Genomic DNA, 18,398 nt, shown 5'->3' on the forward strand with positions numbered 1-18,398 from the left:
GGGCAGAGCGTCAGAGACTAAATGTAGGTTGCAGGTCTGTCTCACAACAATCGCTGCAGGCTGAGAGCTAATCTACCAAACTCTACCCAGTAGAGACGCAAAACTTTTGGCAGCAGAAACAGATGCTACAGAGGGACAGATATAACAGCATCAAGACCGCACATTATGGATTTTAATAAAAAAAATAGATTTGTCTGTTTTGGGGGGGTTGCCTTTTTTATTGTTATTATTTCCTAGTCTCTTACCTCCAATTATATGCTGTTTTTATTGATGGTATTGCCTTTCTCTGTTTTCAATTCTCTTCTCTCTTATGGTTGTCCCTCCTTATACTATTGCTATTGCATGTATTTGACTACTTTAATGTCCTGAGTGCTGCATGTTTCTACTTCTGATTTATTCCTTTTATTTAATGTTTTCACAGTTCTTTCTTTACTTCTCTCTTTCTCTCATTCTCTTTATAGTTCTTTATGTTTAAAGAATCTTTGGTCCTCCTGGTTTTATTGTATGTGACTAATATCCTGTGTTGCCCCAGATAAATGCTGGGTTCTGATGATATCAGGGTAAATAAGCTGGTCAAGTTTTTTAGGTTATTTGGTTGTTGGATCGCAGTTGATTTTTTTTTCTTTTTTTTTTTTTTAATTGAGGTTGATGTTTGGAATTTTTAGTTGTTGGATTGAGGTTGATGTGCGGGATTTTTGGTTGTTGGTGTGGGATTTTTGGTTGTTGGATTGAGGTTGATGTGTGGGATTTTTGGTTTCTGGATTTTGGTTAATGTTTGGGGTATTTATTGGTTGGATTGGGGTTAATGTTTGGGGTTTTTGTTGTTGGATTATGGTTTATGTTTGGGATTTTTGGTTGCTGAATTGTGGTTTATGTTTGGGAATTTTAGTTGTTGGATTGTGACTGATGTTTGGGATTTTTAGTTGTTGGATTGTGGTTGATGTTTGGGATTTTTAATTTTTGGATTGTGGTTAATGTTTGGCGTTTTTGTTGTTGGACTGTGGTTGATGTTTGGGGTTTTTGTTGTTGGATTTTGGTTGATGTTTGGGATTTTTAGTTGTTGGACTGTGGTTGATGTTTGGGATCTTTAGTTGTTGGATCGTGGTTGATGTTTAGGTTTCTGTTGTTTTTTTGTTTTTTTTTGTTGGTATTATAGTGTTTCTATGCTGTTTGGGTTTGGTTGATATTTAGATTGTTTTGTTATGGGGGTTTCATTGATGTTAAGGTTCTTCTGTTATCAGGTTATGTTGTTGTTTGTTTTCTTTTATGGTTGGGGTATAATTGATGTTTGGGTTCTGTTGTTGGGTGCATTTTGCTGAAGTTTAAGTCCATTAATTGATTCGGTTAAGTTGATGAAGTTTGGGCTTTTAACTGCTGATTGTTCCAATATTTTTCTTGTTTTTATGTGGGTTGTGTTGATGTTTTTTTAAATGTTTGCTTCTGTATCTCAAAGCACTTTTGAAGTACCGCTCACATAGTATTAAAAATCTTTGGTCCTTTGTGTCTCCACTTATGTAGTTAGGTTCCTGTATTCCCTGGAGTCTCATGTTTCTGATATTTCAGGTTGTGTGCTGTGTGTGATGGTGGACGCTAAGGCTTAAAGGAGCATGTCTAGGATGAAGTTTTGGACTTACAGTCATGAAACATACTTCTTTATGCATTTATACGTGTATAATGGTTGCAATGATGTACAGGACAGCCCACCTTTTAGATTAAACAAAAAAAAGGTATTTGGAGTGTCTGTCAAACCTAATTTTACGCTACTTTATTTCCAAGCTCAACACTAATAATTTTTAAAAACGACTGAATACTAATCCACCAATATAAATTATTCATTGCAATGACCGACCTCAGCTCTACAAAGAATTTGCTCTTAGTTGACCCGTCTGATTAAATTATGGTTAAATAAATAAATAAGAATGTTAGGAAAAAATATTACCATACCTGGCCACAGATTAATGCAAGTTTCCCCACTGAGCCTCCTGCTCTAATTGAGACTTATCAAAGCATACCTCCAAGTCACAAGTAAGGCACGAATACTAATAAAGTCAGGAAGGAATTTATTTAATTAGGTGTGGGCTGTGTCAGTACTAAAAGCAGCTGACAGACATGCTGTTCAAACTTCCTCCACAAAGTGACAAACTCAGTGAAGAAATGATGTTTTGATTTCTTTATCATAATTAGCAGCTGGAGATAGGTGTTCACATCTTTTCTGAGGTTATGTATCTGCTGAAGTAAACTGATTTAAAGTTCATCTACAGAAGTTTCAATAACAGAGAAAAACACCTCAACACTGCTTTAACAAGCACTCTATAAATAAAACTAATTTTACCTGCTGTAACACCCTACCTTCCTCACCCCAGAGTGTGACCTCCCAGTTTTGGTTTATTTTAATTTCATGAAGGATAATTTCATCATTTCACAAGGCCCAGGAGCTTCTTGTTAATACACATAGTGAAAAAGTCTGCCAACTTTAATCTGAATATGTAAACTTGATGAAACGTGAGTTTTCATACATGGCAGACAAAATTCACAGACCTTGAATTGTGCAGATACATGCTGGATTAATATTCAGGGACTCTCTGGCATACAAGGTTTACTCATCTAATATTTTAGGATGGAATAGGCTCAAGATTGATCTCCTATGTCCAGTAGAAATCGGGCTGAACAATTTGGTAAAAAAAAAATCTAGATGCACTTTTTCTACAAATATTGAAACTGTAATTCATAAGGTTAGTGTATTTAAAGTTCCTTAACTTATGCATTTTCAACAAACACAAGTAATAATTAAACAATACTATGACTAATATAATATTAAATAGATTTAATTAGGGGTGAACAACATGTAAAAATATCTAATTGCAAATTTTTTGTCTTATACTCCAAATATCACTTAAATTCATAAAAAGGTATGCGACCAGAAAGACAAAACAAAAATCTAAACAAAAAATAGAACTAAAAGATTTTTATGTGTGACACAGAAAATAATGACTAACTATTTTGTACAAACTTGTTCTCCCATCTCTTAGTGACCAAAAAATGACAAAAACTAGAATGGCCCTCTGAGGCGGCAGACCCACGCCTAAGCAGCGCCACCAAGGAACTCACGCTCCCATTGATTACTATGGTGTTCAAAATTTCGAAGTCTGAAAAAAACTGAACGGGTGCGCAGATCATCACCTAAATCTAATCAGTTCTTCCCTGTCACTATCCCAACATTCCCTGAAAGTTTGTTGACTTTCAGGGATCCGACTTTCTGTTCTGGAGTTATCCTGTACACATACAAAGAAAGAAAGAAGGAACGAAGGAACGAAAGAAAGAAGGAAGGAAAGAAAGAACGAAGGAACGAAAGAAAGAAGGAACGAAAGAAAGAAGGAACAAAAGAAAGAAGGAACAAAAGAAAGAAAGAACAAAAGAAAGAAAGAAAGAAAGAAAGAAAGAAAGAAAGAGAAAAAAGAAAGAAAGAAAGAAAGAAAGAAAGAAAGAAAGATACGGAACCCTTTACATAACCCCCTGCTGATTTCATCGGCGTGGGTAAAAATTCTGTGGCAGAGTGTCTTCAAAATATTCAAACATTTACAAAAAATGTCCTTGTGCTTTTTTGTACTGGCCATTTTTGAGCCATTACTCAAAGCAGTTCCTGTCTGCAGTAACACAGAAGGACAAACATCACTCTCTGTCTTGCTTTTTCTCCATTATGAGCTGTTAAGGCCATTTCCACCATGATCTAAGAGTTAAGTTTGACATGTTGCCAGAGCTTCCATTGGTTGTCAGCCGATCACCAAGCATTGTAAAGTACAATATGATGGTTAGCACTCAAAACTAGCAGAAGAAACTATTGAAACTGCATTAAAAATGGGAAAAAACATTCAATATTGGATTTATACTGGTGTGAATTTAATTTTTAGAAAAACCCGAAAAGTCACCCAATTACCAGGCTCCCTAGAAAAGCCACTGTAGGAATTTGAAGGCATGGATAGCATCATTGTAATGGCAGAACTGGGAGCTTTAAGTGGAAAACGAAGTTATTTAATTTTTTATGACCTGCATCACTTCTGGTCGTACATGACAATACCAGCCTCAGAGGGTTAAATGTTTGATAAATGCTAAATTACATTTACTCATTTTTATTTTAGTCTGTGAAGAAAACTAAACATGCTTAGAGTATTTGTCATCAAAGATTTATTTTTAGCGAGTCTTAATCTTTTATTTCTCATGGCAAAGATGTAGTAAGTTAACATTTTTAGTCAGTTTTTCATTGACAAAATTAACACTAATGTATGGAGCATAACATCTGCTGCAAAAAAAGTATTGAATTGGCATTTAGAATAGTGCTGCATAAATTGATATCGTGCAATTGTGATAACACTGGACAATATTGCTATTTACTGTTGCAATATATTACATATATGGTATCATGAGTCTACTTGCATTGCTTTCATGAAAAAATCCAGAGAATAATTTAAGTTTTTAAGTGTATATATCTCAACTCAAAAAATATATTCAGTAGCATTAAAAAATGCAAAGTTTTTTCAGTACTGCTTTCAACATTACTTCATACTTTCCAAAAAATAAGATTTTCTGTTTTTGAAAATACAGGTAATCCTACAAAGTGCAATAGCAGTCCTTCTGTATACTTAAAGGCCTTTCTGCAGGCATTTTTGTAGATATTTTAAGAACTAGTCAATACAAAAATAAATGCAGTATTTTATGCAACTATGTCATTGTACAGCCCTGCATTGCAATTGTAATTAACTGTGCAGCACCATTTTGTTGTGCAGCACTTATTCCGACACACATTTAGGTTGATCAAATATTGCACCTTCAGTGATTTGGAAATTGAAGTTGGCAATATTGCTATTTTATTTAAATTTGGATTAACTGTTCGGCTTTCTGCAGAAATAAACTCAGAATAACTTTCAGTAAGTTTTTGGCACAAAAATAGGATTTTGCCTCTCATAACTTGGATAGAGCAGCCTCAAGAGGAAGCTCCCATATCCAGTAAAAACAGAAGGAATATTTACAGTATCCATATGTCCACCTGACATAGTACTTGAAAAACTGTGAAGCTTCTAGTTAAAAAAAATTCAAGATTACCTTGTCCAGGGGGCGTCAGGCACACAGCCTGGCTCAAAGCTGAGAGGACGCTCTGCTCAGCCAGTCCTATCCTCAGCTTCCCAGCCAGGGATCTGTCAGTCAAAACCACAACACCATCAGTTGTCTGCACTGGAGGACGTTTGTACTGACTGCCCACATCAGCCACACGAGTGAACATAAAGGCAAAGAGCTAGAAATGCACTGTAATAACTGTATGTCTATAAACATGCAGGCCTGTCTGTGCGTGAGCAGACAAGCTCGTCTGTGCAGGTGTGTGAGGGAATGTTATTTTACCTGACGATGAAGCGGGCCTCGGAAAAGCGGCACGCCACAAAGAGGCCTTTGATGATGTCGATTTTCTTATTCATGGCCTGAGGCAGGCAGGAGGAAATTGAGATTCACAGTAGACGAGCGAGAGGAGACAGAATGCAAAAAGACTGAGGTCACCAGCGAGTATAAACTGCATGTTCAAACCAGAGTGTGAAAAAAATAATAATATAATAACAAGACCCAGCAGCAGCAGGGATGAATACTGAACTAATTGCTAGAGATTCCAGCCAGGTGATGCCTTTATTCAGAGGCTGAAAAATCACCCCGTGAAGCAGACATACAAACAATTCTCCCATTCAAAACACAATCACATTAACATTTCCTCTCTTCTCCCAACCTGACCCCGACACTGAGAGCAGTGAAAACATTATTTTCCCAGGACTCCTTCCCCTAATGAAAATGTTATTCTCTGGCTCACCGAGTTCCCACTCATGCTGGCAATTTCCTTCAATTTCCTGAACACGCCCCCTGCTGTCAGACTGGCCGGTTGGAACATCATGCGCTGGTTGCTACGGGAACTCTCGGCTACAAGGCCCAAATCTCCTTTCTCCTGCGCCTCTGCCTTGATTTTGTCCAATTGTCGCCCTGGAAACAAGAGCGAGATCGTAAATGGTGACCGTATCGCTGGCTGATGAGCTAAGAAGGGTGGAATTAGCAGTTAGGCAGAGAATGCACAAGCGCCATGTTTGTGTTCATTTATCTGTGTGCCCATTACCAGTTGCTTGAGCAACAGCTTTCATCAGCACCGTCTCTCCAACGCCAAGCTCCATCCCCAGGTGGGCAGGACCCAGCTGGTTCAGACACAGGTACACACAGCACAGCAGGTCATCTGGAAAAATAACACACAACCATAAGCGCACACTTTTTTATACACAGAGCACATAATCATGCACAGCAGTCAAACAGAAACAAAAACCACAAACACACGGGCTGGCCAACAAAGAGAAGCACACAGAGGTAAAAGCAGGAAACGGCACCGCAATGAAACAAACACAAACACACAGAAAAACACCCAAAGATTGACAAACACAGGCATAGACACACTCCTAAACACACAAAAATAAGGCCATACTGACTCAACCACACAGTGGAAACACACATTTCACTGCACAAAGCACATAAGCACACAGAACAGAAAATTTAGAAATAGAAAACCGCAAACAGAACAATGCAAGCCAGCACAGAAAAGCACCCACAGAAAAAAAGTGAGCAGGACCCCACACAGACTCGCTGGAAAACAACAAACCAATCATAAACACACAAAACTAAGGCCATACTGACACAGAGAAGCAAAAGTATTCAAAAATATACACACAGATGGAGCTACTGACATAGAAATACACTCTAAAGACAACACAAGAAACACAAAAAAACACTCAGGGCATGCAGAAGAAAACTAGGGCTATCAAATAAGTCGTGCTTTTAAACCCAATAATTCCACGAGTTTGGCAGTAAATGGTGATAAATCAGTTGTATGTTTGGCATTTATTATTTTGCATTTCAAAAGTGATCATTTTAGTCCATACTGACAATTTGAAATCATTCTAAACAGTGTCTTGATTTGTGAATCAAATGAATACAAAGATGATCATGACTTTAAAGTTTTGCATTTAAATGAGCATTTCACTGCTACACCAGTGTGGCTGCAAACCACGTTTAAGGTGCTTTTAGACCAGGGGAACTTTCCTCATGGACCAGGAAACTTTTCAAGAACTCTGTGCTTCTCAACTATTGAATCAAGTTCTAGGTAGGAAATCTACCCAGGTAAAGAGTCCCTGCTCAGAGGGTAGTATGGGTCATTTACAGTGAGCAGTCTGGCTCAGTTTGGTACGGCACAGTACGCGTTTTTTTGCATTTCCATTATCAAAAGTTGGAAAGGGTCCCAAATAACTGAAGCGTACTGTCCCATTTTTGATATTTCTAACCCAAGATAATAACAGATGAGAAAGTAGAATAACTGTCTAGGTTTGTAATATTTTATTAAGTCATATGTTAACAATAGCAATGGAAAAAATATATAACTGGCTTTATTTAGGCTAATTAAGCAACATACAGGCCTCTGATCACCGGAAAACTTGTTGTAATCTCATAAACACTACAGGGCATTAACCACTGGCTCTCATCCGTCAGCACAAGGTGGTCACTCTTTTTCTATACATGCACAATAATTCATGAAAACAAATCAATCTAAAATTAAAGCCACCGTTTATGAGACTGTGCCTACAGTTTGTGTATCGTACTCACCACTTATACAGTAACTCTGCACACAGTTTGAAGCAAGCCGACAACAGCGGCTGTAGCTCTCTGTGATGCGCTCAGACACCTCCAGTGGCCACTCTGCGCACAGCCAGCAGAGACCCACGCACTTTTTTAATAGATTTAATAACATTCATGATGACCCACATGTGCAGAATTTTCAGTTAACATGACCTCCGGTCTTAAGCTGAGAATGCATCCTGTTCAATTAAAACCAGTGTTAACTTCATCAGCTAACACTGTAAATGTTGTAGACATGACTAGATTAAGATTAGCTAAAATAGATATTTGGTTATAAAAAGCACTACAAACAAAACTGAAGTTTGGTTTTCATCACAGAGACTAAAAGGGGAATAAATGTTATTGCTGGACTGTTTGACATTCAAAATCCATGATGCTTCTCTCTGCACATCAGGTGTGTCAGTATTTTTATCAGTATAGTTTAAATCAATGTAAGTATTGATAGCGTATTAACATGTTTTAATCTATATTATTCAACAGTTTGGTTTATTACAGTAGTTCAAAGATAATAAATGCCTTGACGAAAAGTACTCACCTATAACCTACAGCCAATAAACACCTCTTCATTAGAAACATCTGTGAAATATGATGCACACCAACAACATCTCCAGCATGAATTCTACTTTAATAAATATATGACTTGGTAAATGTTGCTGACTCTGGCAGAGAGAGGATTAATTCTTCTCTATGTTTATTTCTCAGATTATAGAAAGTGTTGCTGTAAGAGGTGTTCCTAATATTTTGACCCTCTGGTGCATGTGATGGAGGTTGGCAAAATATCAGACTCCTCAATATGATGCTCCTCACACAAACACCAATTACTACCTCAATAAAAAGTATACACAAGAATTATCAGCTTTTTGACATTCTAGCTTCTTGTTTATTTGTTTACTAAAAAATAAAATATGTGAAGATTTTATCGTTTGATATGTCGGAAACCTAAAAATAAAAGTTTATTTTTAAAGGAAATTAGAAACTTCTGATAGATTAAAACTTATGACATTAAGCACAGAAAAAATTTGATATGGAAGCAACAATAACTGAAAAAGGGAACCATAAAAAGGTGAAATGTTAGATATCATGAAGCAGATATTTCCTTTGAACTGAGTTTATACAGAGGAATAACTATGCTGAGCCAACAAGGAGACAATAAAACTACATGATTCATGTGATTAAAAAAATAATGTATTAATTCTGGAACTAAATATAATTGTTATTCTGGAGTTAACACTTTGAACGCTGAGAAAAAAAAGACAGAAAACCTCAGAGACAGAAGTGGAAGCCTTTGAAAGCACACAAACAACAGAAAACAAAAAAAAGCTATGGACACAGAGGGAAAAACAAACCAATCTGACGCACAAATACCCACAACCAAAGACATATGGACACGCTGAATCAAACACATGAAAGGCAAACTCGTATGGACACAAATACTCAGAAACATACCGTACAGGCACAACAAAACACAAAGAAAGTAGCCAGAAATAAGGCTAAACACATAATACAAACACATAACCACATCATTGGAATCCCAGCAGGACGTACTCTTACTCACATCAACAAACGTGCTCACACAAACACTGCCACACATCAATGAACTGACTCATCCTCCCACTTTTATGTGCAACCTGGCTTCATCATCATCTCCTTGATAGAGTGGCTGGCAGCCAGCTGCCTGTGTAGCTACATCAGCATGCATTATGGGAGAGATAAAATACCATTTACCTGGAGAGAGCAGCAGCACAGAGCGAAACAGGTTCGACAGAGTCTCGATGTTTCTCAGCCTGGGAAATGACAACGGGATTGCTTTGAGACAAGGAAGACGAGTTAAACGAATTTTAAAGCCATCCTGTAAATACCAGGAGGTGGGAAATGAGATTTGTCTGGAGGTTTTAATCGGAAATGGAAGCTGGGCAGGCACATGAACTGTTCATTTATGAAACGCTATACATCAAGTGCAAGTGGTTGGAGGAAATACAAGTCATTACTGGGGTGTTTGATATTCAATATCCTCCATTGGTTAAAAGCAGGCTGGTAAAGGTGTTTTCAATTTGTTGGTTTGAGACTTAAGCTACATGAAGCATCTCCTGAAATCCTACAGCTGAGAATCCTGTCCTTTGCTTTTACTAGAGCTTAATTTCTAGCTAGAATTTAGTCTTTTTTTGCACAGGAGTTGTAAAATATGTCATCAGCAAAGTTCCCAAGAAAGTTGCAGAGAACCAAAGCACAACTCTACCATTAAATGAAGCCCAAGTGTGAGAAAAGTTGTTAAAATCTTCAGCATTCCTGGAAAGTGACCTAATTGTAGATTTTTTTTCATGTTCCCTGCCCTCCCCAGAAAATTAATCCAATTTCCTCACTTTCCCTAGCTGGAACAGGCGTCTCTAATTATGCTCCAGAAATTCCCAACAGAGCACTTGAATGGTAATTTTATAAAAATGCTTAGAAATCTGCTTAATCTTTTGAAAGGAGCAGAGCTGAGTTTCTCCCGCACCAGTTTTATCTCAGTCTAGGGTTAAATAAACATCTTTTGCCTCCATATGGAGCACTTACCTGCCAGAGTCCTCTTCAATCTTCTCAAAGGTGCGTGCCACCGCCAAGTACGGTACTCTGGAGGGTGATGAGCATGTAGTTAGCAGGCTAAGCATCCACCCTGACAGATTTTTACATTCACAGCGCCAAGCTGACTCAGCTGTTCAGAGCAACTAGCAATTAGTGCAACAGTAGAAAGAGCTTTGATTCTGGGTAATCAAAACCTGCATGAAAGCAGCTGTAGGAGGGACAAAGGGCAGAGCTGCCTTGGTGGGAAGATTGCGTCCTAAAAATAATGTTTGATATGCAAAAAGGATCTATTATGCTCCATACAGGGGTTAGAACCAGGAGTGGAGGAGTTTGCCTTTTAAAAGAACAAAAGTCTCAAAGAAAATGTCCAGTAGAGAGTTGTTCAGATAAAGAAATGGGGCTGAATACATTTAAATATTTGGAAAGTTTCACAATAACAAAGAAAAAACTGCCTGTTGTTGATGGGTTTAGTTGTGCACAAGGTATAAACGTCATTTTGGTTATCAAAATTCGGTCAATACTCCTCAAATTCAACAATGTCATCAACTTCCATTGTACATATTATGTCTTATACTGCTTTATCACTGAACTGCTATACATATTTCTTTGTGCCAATGTCAATTAAGACTTTGGATAAGCAGGGAACAAGCCACAGGACAATTTGGCCGATTTTTGGTCAGAGCCCCTCTCCCTACCAAACCCACCAAAGACCTGATTATTCAATGTTCCAAAATTATCTTGCCAGATTTTCCTGTGCTGTGAGGTGTGTTTAGATGGGTTCCATCCTCCATGATCTACTGGGAAGACCATTGGAGGGACCCCAATTTGAAATATTAAGCATGATCAATATTTATGACCAGAATCCCATCTTGCAGTGGGAACAGTGAGGACAGCCAAGCATGGGAAATGTGGATTATCATCTGTACTGAAAGATAGCCATAAGCACAAAACAAGCTGACTGAAGACTGACGCACACAAAAAAACAGCCATAAATGACTAGAGATTCGGGGTATGCAAAAGCACAACCTCAGATCAAAGAAGAAACAGAACGTGTCAACATCTGCTAAAGCCATTTTATCATAGAATCGGCTCTATTTCTTCTAGCCCTATGCTCCCTTACCCCGTCCTCTTCTGCGTTCTGATACATGGCTGATTTAGGGCTGGAAATGAAACTGAAACTTAAGATTTAGTCCTTAAGGAGATAATAAACTGTCCTTACAGAGCAGTGTTGTGGTTTTCTGAACCGTGAATATGAAAAAACATTTCAACAATGCACAAAGTTTGCAAACTTTTTCGAAAAGCTAAACAATGCTGTCTTTGAGTAATTTACAAGTCTTTCCACCTCTCCACACAAGGTTTACCTGTCAGGATATCAGTGCGACACTTAAGGGTATCAGAGTCTTTTTAAGGGAGGAAGGCGGTCATGTCCACGAGGTCCAGACATCTATCATTATCTAAAAATGTTTGAACAGTATAATCATTGATGTCCCTGTATTTCTTTAGCCTACATGCATGCAACTGCATGATCTCAGCCTGCAGCTTTCTCTACCTTTTTATACCCCTGTGTCCAGTGCTTCCCACACATAGATGCAAGGCAGTCCATAAGGGAGAACAAAGGGGTCTGAGGTCTAGCCAAATCAGGGTCCTATGGAAGTCAGGAAAATCCCAGTCTCCTGTAAAATAAACTGTGATACCCATATTCTATATTTAACCTGCATAATTACCACTCTTGCAATTTAATATGCAATTCTCTTTAGGTTACTTATATCTTTTGTTTTTTCAACAAACACAATCTATATTATAAGCAGCCCATTATTAGATAAATTAAACTGGGGATTAAAGATTTGGAAAAAATATATAATTGCGATTTTGGCTCATATAGCAAATTTGATATCAATTAATGTACTGAGGGTGATAATTTTTATGTTGTTCTTGTTTTGATCGAGAAAACCCTACACATGAACAGGAAAAGTAGGTTTTTTTGTAAACTATTCTGAAAAAAAAAAAAAAAAAACTTGGATGTATGCATAATCTGTAGAGCAGTGATCCCCAAATGACAGCCCGCGGGCCACTCCAGGCCCGTCAGCAGGTGTCATCTGGCCCGCGACACATTTGGGAAAAAAGATGGAAAATTTAAAAAATATCAATTTTTAATTTTTACCCTCTTAGGTGTTTAAAATACAAATTTTCACTAATTTATCCTGATCTTTCTATAATTACAGCAAGGATAGGTCATAACACTATGCAGTAAATGAGTTAAATATGATACGTTGAACTCTCTTTAGAGCAGGGAGGAGCATTGTAAAAAGACGCACGGCAGACTGCTTCATCACCTCAGCTCTGCCAACATGCTGCCAAAAAGGGTCTGATACAGACTGCATGACATTTTAGACTGAAGGAGAAGTATTTATTGTCTAATTTAATATTGATTATTTTGTTGAAGATGAAGAATTTAACCACCGTGCGCAGCTGCACAGACTCTCATTGAGTCCAGCCCTTCCCGCACTTCTGATAGGTTTTCTGTATATCCGGCCTTAACGAATGTCAGAGGTTTTTGCCTTGTAAAACCAAACTTATATCCCTGTGGTGGATTAAAACTGCTGCTCTCAGGATAGTAAATACTTTCCCTGCATAATTGTCTGTCGGCCCCAAACGCAGACATCGTATCTCACTTTGGTGATTCAGTTCAATGTCAGCTTGATTTAATCCCTCATTATAAAGAATTTGTAATGCAAAACTAATATCAACTGCATTTATTTACATACAATTTAATTTTATATCAACAAGACTTGCAATTATGGTCTTGATCATTAATGTTTAAACAGGACATAGTGTACAAATCCTACGTGTATTAAACTCCAGGTCTCGTCAAAATATGGTAAAAAATTACTCTCATAACGATAACAAATTGTTTATAACTGAAAATGTATTCCTAACTTGGACACAGGCTGTCCTATGACATGAGATCAGCATTTTTGGTCTTGGTGCAGCGCTCACAGACAAAATTAAGCACGGCGATGCGCCACTTCATGACGGGTGCAAGTCAGGGGGACTCCGAGAGAACGGACATGCAGAAGAACGACTGTTGTGGCTTAGACATGTACTCGTAAGTCAAGTTTTCACTCAGTAGGTGAGGATTTATAGCTCTTTGAGCAGTAACAGTGCAGCAGTCAGGGAAACATCTCCTCCTCTCACTCTCTTTCAGGACTCTGCACTGATCCTAGGTTGGGTGATAATCTCAGGGTCGGATCAGATATTGTCGACAATAGGTTGCCATTTTAAAGCCATAAACAGTCAAGCTGAATGTATATTTATAATGAATACTCAAGTCTTGCAAATTTAGCATCAGTGGGTCTTATAAACGTTAAAAATGCAAAAAAAATTGCCACCTGATAGAAGGACAGCATATTTATGACTGACCTGTTTAGATTACTTGCAAATAAATCCTCTGTCTAAAGTAGCTAATTAAGCCACACTCTGGTTTGCTCTTTGTGTGGGGTGTGTGTCTGTTTTATTTATATATATATATATATATATATATATATACACACACGAACACCAAAGAAATCATGTCTGGCCCTTGGCTTACTGTTCTTGAAAAATTTTGCCCCCCAGGAAAAACTAATTGAGGGAACCCTGCTGTAGAGCATAAAGTCTCTGCCGTAAAACAAAAATGTATCAAACTGGTACTTATGTGAGCTTAAGGAAATATTGCACTGTGATTTAAAAATTGCAGCAGGCCATATTGCAATTTAATCTAATTTGCGATTAATTGCCCAGCCCTTGTTAAAAAAGACATAAACCGGTTAAAAGTGGGGAAAAAAAAGAGGGAAAAAATGTCCAGAAACCGCAATGAAAACTGGTTAAAAAGTGGCATGAATAAGTATTTTGAACAACAGAACCTGATAATAGCTTGGCACTTGTTTCAACTCCAAAATAAAGCAAGTGTTGGTGAGAATGCTGCAGCAACGCTACTGATCCACATGAATCTGATATCATCAATAAATCACAACTGGAGAGGGCCCAGTCTCTAGGTTTCCAGGGGCCAACTCTGTGCAGCAAGACCAGCATTGACGACATTTAGACCGGCCTTTCAGGCCTTCAAAGCTAACAGAACGTTTTCTGATGACATGACTGCCATCATAAATGCACTGAAGAGACACTGCTGGTACACCATATCATTAAATTCACAGACCGAGTTTTGATATTTCCTATGAAGACTTCTTAAACAGAGCTGTTTATTCATTATAAAGCTGTTAGTTGATGTTATCCTGCACATGTAGTTTAGCTTGATTGCTCTGATAATTGTCATCAGCAGCAACTAGCATAACCTGATGTGATATTGAGTCATCAAGCGTAATGTGAAAAGAGAGTGCTGTTAATTGAGTTTCTTTAGCATAATGCTAATAAATGTTTGCTTACAGAGAAGAAACACTAAAAACAAAGCTAGAATGAGATGATGTGAGAGGAAATGTGTGGATATGCCTCAATGTGTGAATTTGTAGACATGACAATGAAGAGAAAGAAAGTTAAGATGTGCAGACTTTTATTTAACTTGTCTTTTTCTTTTGCTGAACCTCTGAGTTACAAATATGACTAAAGATTTTTAGTTTCTTTAAAGCCTCTGTGCCTTTCAGTACTTTGGATTATCAAAATAACTTGTAATAATTGCATCAGGGTATCGCAAAGTATCAAAGCATTGAACAATTCAACAACTCAACATCAAGCAAGCGTCCTCTTCTGCTGGCTTCCTCTTTAGCTCAGGTCTGCAACTACCTCCAGTAGTTACATCACCACCCCTATTTGAAGTTCAAACATTTATATGAATGCTGAAGCTGAATTAAGCCTGATCTTACCTTAAAAAAGTGAAGAAAAGAGGGCTATAGCTGCTTAAATAAGCTGCACTCCTGCTGTATTTTTGATGTACTCTCGGGGCACCTATTGATTTGAATTCCATCGATACCCGGTAGTGCTCGTTTTATGTTTTAGTAACTGTCCATATGGAGACTTTTCTGTGACTGACGTGTAATAAACTTGGACCATCTGCTGCTCAAATATTAAAAACACTGAAAACATGACAGTGCTTGGTAGTTGACCCCGGTGTACACTGCATGTCTTGCACCGTGACCTTGATGTAAAATTCCATAATTTTTCCATGACTTTCCATTACCGAGTCAGAGCACTTCCCTGGTCTGAAAAATTGATCTCCTGAGAGTGTCTGAATGTTCGACTCTGGAAGGTCACTCAGAGAAAGCGGGCTGGTCTAGAGGTGAGAAAAACAAACTCTGAAATGATGATGGTCATCAGTGATGGCTGAAACACTTTTACCTCAAATCTCAATGACTCTTCCAACATTTATAAGGTGAAGACTGTTTGCTTCCATTTCATACTTGTACATTGAGTCCCGAGTGTTTCTGTCTTTTTAGGCTTATTCTTCAATATTGAGTAGATTAATTTAATAAACCATCCATCTCTGCTACCGCTCTTCTGTTTTAGAATAATTTAAAGCCCTTGTGAGAAGTCTTAAGCAAGAGAAAAGACTGAACCTATGACCTAACAGCAAACAAGACCATCAGAATTGAATGTGAAACTCCACCACCGGGGAGCTCTCTACCAAAACATCAACAAAAAAGTGCCTTTCTTCTGGTTTGGAATTCGAGACTGTGCAACAAAAATTGTCCTCCATAAGGTGTATTTTGTTTTCATTTCACATAATGAGGGAGAAAAGCGGCTTTAAGTGGCCTTCCTGGTTTATACCAAGAGCCTCCTGCAAAGTGTTCCAGGGTCACTGGCAGGAGGGCAACTTTTAACTAGTTTTCTCCCTCACAACGTGAAATTCCTCAGTTGAATGAAAATGGTAGTTCACTGAATTGCTGATGGTACGACTTCATTTAGCAATTTTCCAGATACACAACACTTCATGATGGCAGCAACATACTGATATTTTGACTAGGGCTGGGCAATTAATTGCAAATCAGATTAAATCACAATAAGTCCTGCTGCAATTTACACATCGCAGAAGTTGCAATATTTCCTTAATTTGAAATGTGTCAAAATACCAGTTTAATAAACTATTTTTTGCAGAGATTTTATGCACATTATGCAAACATTCAAGTGTCATTTTTTTTATAATGGTTTACAAAAATCCTCCTTTTTGTGTTTTATGTATGTTTATCTTAATCAAAATGAGTGACATAAAAATGATCATGCTTCCTCCTTTACTCAGAATGCTCCCTGATTGGCTGCTGTTCTATTCCACGTAGCAATCCAAAGAGTGCATGCTTGGCTGTCTGTGCCCCCCCCCCCCAACACAACAGGATGTATAATTGAAAATACCAAACATTTATTATTTCAAACTGGAGAGGCTCTGATCCTCTTTCACGCAGAAGGGGGGGGTAGCATCACCCTAAACACACCTCATACCACAGAATAATCTGGCAAGATGCAAACGTAAAACCATCCATAATCTGGCGTTGGCTGACTTTGGTCAGAAGGGGGAATCAGGTCCAAAATCGGCATTATTATCTTGTTGTTTGTACTCCACTTTACAGGTGAACAGATGTTAAAAGGAGCTTCAATACCAGTCTAGACGATGACTGATTATATCACAGCAACATTCCTTGTACTATAAGAAAAAAATAGTCTGAGTGAAAGGCAAGAAAATATGGGAACTATTAAGGAATGAAAAAATAAGTTGGTTAGTCAATTAACAAAAAATAGCCACTTTTTTTGCAGTTTAATTTATTATTAAGGAAAAAGAAAATCCTTTTGTGATAAATTCCTAGTTTGACTGTGCAACATTTCTTCATTTGATGTAATAATTTAGTTTTAATTTCACATTTCTTCAAAATTTATAGACATAAAATTGAAAAATGTTTTATTCGTGACCCGAGTAGACGTTATGAAGAGAAATCTCCTCATAAAGTCATCACATAAAACCCAAGCTGACAACTCCATCACAAGTCAATAAATGGTTCAAAGCAGTGTTTAACTCTAAGGATAAAAGGAGTACCAATCGCCTTAGGCCTCCTATTAGTGAAAAAGCCAGACAGCGAGTGGGCTGGACTTACTTTTGGCCCTGTTTCCAGCAGGCGTGGTCCACAGGATGGTAGTTTGATCTGGATGGATTGTAGTCTGTTTGTCCTGAGGTTGACTCACTGAGGAGAAACACAGCAACAGAAAGAACAAATTAAAGTCAAAGATAATGATGGTGACAGCTGTTATAGCCAGATCTCTTTAGAGACAGACAGCCATGAACACCACTATCATGAAAATTAGAACATTTTTGAGTATTTTCAAGGATATTTTCTAGTTGCCTCACTCAGGAAGACACTGAACAAGCAAACACCCACACACAGCGATTTGTCAAGGAAAAAAATTACAAGTTTAAAAGGATAAGTCTTTTCGACATCAGCTGTGTTAAATAGTTATTCATTCATGAAAAATACACTAGTTAGGCTGTTTAAAAACTTAAGTTTTACACTGTTTTATAAGCAAGATGTGTCAACTTTTTCTTCTCCTCAAACAAAGTGCTGAAAACTTGACAAAAACAAAGCATCTTTTGATTCCAAGGAGAGGTAGTGTAGCTGTGAACTTTCTTTTGTATGTTACGCCAATCACTCCTACACTGTCGCGCTCACAGCAGTGATGAAAAATAAATAGTTAGGGAGATGAAAAATGCATTTCCTTGCTTGTACAGCTAAAAATAGTATGTGGCTGGAATAGTTAACATGACCTCAAAATGACAAAGCAGAAATGTGCTGCAGCTGGTTTACTTAATACAAAAGCAATTCCTTACATGAGACTGACTGCAATAGTGTGAACATACAGTAATAATAATGATGGGCTATGGCTGCTTGAGCCAAATAACTTGACCAAATGAGGATTCCCTACATAATGGTTTTCATCCACCTACAGACAGCGATCAGTCATTTCTATAGGGACAGTACAAGCATGATGCATGTATTTAGAGTGATTCAATTTGTAGCTGAACAATCAAAAGCTCAGGGCAAATTTTGGCCAGATTAGCTGTTTGTTTAAAAGACGTCAAAACAAACTGTTACCATTTTAAATACTGTAACAGCAAAATGTCACTTGTCATGACCAGAATTGCCGTCCTGATTGAGACATTG

At 37.8% G+C, this 18,398-nt stretch overlaps 1 protein-coding gene across 1 annotated transcript in view; it reads right to left on the bottom strand.

The window, feature by feature from the left end:
• lig1 (ligase I, DNA, ATP-dependent) overlaps positions 1–18,398 on the bottom strand; it is a 126,132-nt gene that overhangs the window by 84,094 nt on the left and 23,640 nt on the right. The window contains exons 8-14 of the mRNA XM_041804099.1: positions 17,337–17,423; positions 10,258–10,314; positions 9,430–9,488; positions 6,143–6,256; positions 5,846–6,012; positions 5,392–5,468; positions 5,098–5,189 (exon numbers count right to left, since the gene is read on the bottom strand). Coding sequence (XP_041660033.1) covers positions 5,098–5,189; positions 5,392–5,468; positions 5,846–6,012; positions 6,143–6,256; positions 9,430–9,488; positions 10,258–10,314; positions 17,337–17,423 — 653 coding nt within the window. The remainder of the gene's footprint in view (positions 1–5,097; positions 5,190–5,391; positions 5,469–5,845; positions 6,013–6,142; positions 6,257–9,429; positions 9,489–10,257; positions 10,315–17,336; positions 17,424–18,398) is intronic.

Source organism: Cheilinus undulatus, linkage group 13, assembly GCF_018320785.1.
Source record: "Cheilinus undulatus linkage group 13, ASM1832078v1, whole genome shotgun sequence".
Lineage (NCBI taxonomy): Eukaryota > Metazoa > Chordata > Actinopteri > Labriformes > Labridae > Cheilinus > Cheilinus undulatus.